At 61.8% G+C, this 678-nt stretch overlaps 1 protein-coding gene across 1 annotated transcript in view; it reads right to left on the reverse strand.

Annotated features, from left to right (window-relative positions):
- Positions 1-678, reverse strand: part of LOC113960311 — a 20777-nt gene that overhangs the window by 2592 nt on the left and 17507 nt on the right. Inside the window, 1 exon segment of the mRNA XM_027669824.1 lies at positions 288-570. Coding sequence (XP_027525625.1) covers positions 288-570 — 283 coding nt within the window.

Here is a 678-nt window from a genome sequence, read left to right on the forward strand (position 1 = left end):
GGGAATCAGCCCATGCTCCTGGGAATCAGCCCATGCTCCTGGGAATCAGGCTGTACTCCTGGGAATCAGCCCGTGCTCCCGGGAATCAGCCTGTGCTCCCGGAATCAGGCTGTGCTCCTGGGAATCAGGCTGTGCTCCCGGGAATCAGCCCGTGCTCCCGGAATCAGGCCGTGCTCCCAGGAATCAGGCTGTGCTCCCGGGAATCAGGCTGTGCTCCCAGGAATCAGGCTGTGCTCCCAGGAATCAGCCCATGCTCCCAGGAATCAGGCTGTGCTCCCGGGACCCACCTTGTTCTGGTACCAGGCCTCTGCCTCGGCGCGGCTGCGGTTGGCGATGTCCTCGTACTGCGCCTTCACCTCGGCGATGATGCTGTTGAGGTCCAGGCTCCGGTTGTTGTCCATGGAAAGCACCACCGAGGTGTCCGACACCTGCTGCTGCATCTGGGACAGCTCCTGCCCACGGGGAGAGACACAGCGTTAATGGTCGGGGTGGAGGTGGTTTGGGAGCTCTCCCCGAGCCCTTTCCTTGTGTTTCCGCTGCTCCATCGGCATTTTCCACCTTATTCCCGCTCTGTCACTTCCAAAAAGGCTGGGACCACCCTCCCTTGGTGCTGGACAGCCCCAGGCACAGCTCCCAGAGCTCTGGGATGGGATGATCCATAGGGAAGGAGCCATGAGG

Source organism: Corapipo altera, unplaced genomic scaffold (assembly GCF_003945725.1).
Source record: "Corapipo altera isolate COAL_440 unplaced genomic scaffold, ASM394572v1 229, whole genome shotgun sequence".
NCBI classification, from domain to species: Eukaryota; Metazoa; Chordata; class Aves; order Passeriformes; family Pipridae; genus Corapipo; species Corapipo altera.